General features: G+C 53.3%; 1 protein-coding gene across 1 annotated transcript; it reads left to right on the forward strand.

Moving 5' to 3' along the window:
* Window positions 1-989: 989 nt before the first annotated feature.
* EMH_0050410 (uncharacterized protein) lies at window positions 990-1697 on the forward strand (the record flags this gene model as incomplete). Its single annotated transcript, XM_013496642.1, has 1 exon — window positions 990-1697. One exon carries the CDS (start codon window positions 990-992, stop codon window positions 1695-1697), a length of 708 nt encoding a protein of 235 aa, XP_013352096.1.
* Between the last annotated feature and the right edge of the window lie 180 nt (window positions 1698-1877).

Below are 1877 nucleotides of genomic sequence, written 5' to 3' on the forward strand. Positions count from 1 at the left end.
AGCGCTGCAGCACGCACACAGACATATACGCCAATCACTACTCTGCTGCTGCTGCTGCTGCTGCTGTTGCATCGAGTTGCAGCTGCCGCTGCAGTAGCTGCTGCAGCAGCTGCTGCAAGATAGAGGCAGAGAAGGGGAAAGGAAGAGACAAACACCGCTTAATAAAAAAAAGAGACAGGCAGATGCCAGGAGAACCCAAAGGAGACAGGCGGAGACACAAAGAGACAAAAGGAGACATGAGGAGACAGGAGGAGACAGAAACAGATTAAAGGAGACAGCAGGAGACAGAAGTGAAGCAAAGGAGACAGAAGGGGACAGAGAGAAATTCGAGGAGACAAACGTAGAAACAAAGAGATAAGAGGAGACAGAAGGAGACAGGAGTAAAGCAACAGACAGAAGGAGACAGAAACCGACAAAAGGAGACAGAAGAAGAAAGGGGACAGAAGCAGAAATGAGACAGAAGAAGAAAGGAGACAGAAGGAGACAGAAGGAGACAGAAGAATAAAACAGGAGACAGAAGAAGAAAGGAGACAAAAGGAGACAGAAGGAGACAGTATGTTGTGTGTATCTTGCCTCCAGTGCAGAAGAGCATCAGAGGAGGCCCATCGTTTGAGGGGGGGGAGTCTGTCTGCGGGGGGGTCGCTGGTGAGTGCCTTTGCGTAGCAGCATATGTCCCTGAAGCAGCGGAGCTCAGGCAGCAGCAGCAGCAGCTGCTGCTGCTGCTGCTGCCCAGTAAGCAAACGCTCAGCATGCGGGGACCCCCGAGGAAACGCCAGACGAAGAGACAAACTATCCAGGAAGAGACTGTCTCCTACACCCAGCCCCACACGCCCTCGACCCCAACTAAACAACAAACGGCCAGGGCCTGCTGCTGCTGCTGTTGAATCCAAGTAATCCAATATCTGCAGCAGCAGCAGCAGCAGCAGCAGCAGCAGCAGCAACAGCAGCAGCAGCAGCAAAGAAGAAGAGATGAGGCAGGAAAAGGAGACATGAATTGCCACCGAAAAGGAGACAGCAGCAGGAGACTGCAACAGCAACTGCAGCAGCAGGAAACAGCAGCAGCAGGAGACAGCAGCCGAAGGAGACACCAGCAGCACCAGCAGCAGCAGCAGCAGGAGACAGCAGCAGCAGGAGACAGCAGCCGAAGGAGACACCAGCAGCAGCAGCAGGAGCAGCAGCAGGAGACAGCAGCAGCAGCAGCAGCAGCAGCAGCAGCAGGAGACAGCAGCAGGAAGAGGAGACAGTTGAATCTGACTTGTGTTCTTGCTGTTGCTGCTTCTGGGTCTGCGAGGAGAAGGAAGGTTGTCTCCGCCGCCAGCCCCTCTAAGGAGACAGCAAAGGGGCCCTCTACACCTGTCTCCTTTCCTGAGTATATGAGGGAGACAGGAGAAGGAGCATCAGCAGCAACAAGCCGCAGCACTCTATCAGCAATACAACAAACAGCAGCAGCAACAAGCAGCCGCAGAGCATCGATGAGGCGACAGCTAGGAAGAGAGAAACAGCAACACACAAAGTGGCTCGCTGCCAGCAGCAGCAAACGGAGACACTCCACCTGCGTGCTCCGCCCCACACTCGCGCTCCCCCAGAAGCAACGGGGGCCCGAGCTGCTGCTGCACAGGGGCAGAGGCAGCGGCAGCACCTGCAGCAGCAGCAGCAGCAGCAGCAGCAGCAGCAGCAGCAGCAGCAGATATGGATAACAGCAAAAGGAATAGAAACAGATGCAGACACACGCAGACAAGGAGACACATACACACATATCGAGGTACCCTGCTACAGCGGCAGCAGCAGGAGCAGCAGCAGCAACAGCAGCAGCTATATATATATATATATATATATATATATATATATATATATATATATATATATATATATATATA

The sequence above is a fragment of the Eimeria mitis genome, genomic scaffold (genome assembly GCF_000499745.2).
Source record: "Eimeria mitis Houghton genomic scaffold, Emh_scaff2212, whole genome shotgun sequence".
In the NCBI taxonomy this organism is placed as follows: domain Eukaryota; phylum Apicomplexa; class Conoidasida; order Eucoccidiorida; family Eimeriidae; genus Eimeria; species Eimeria mitis.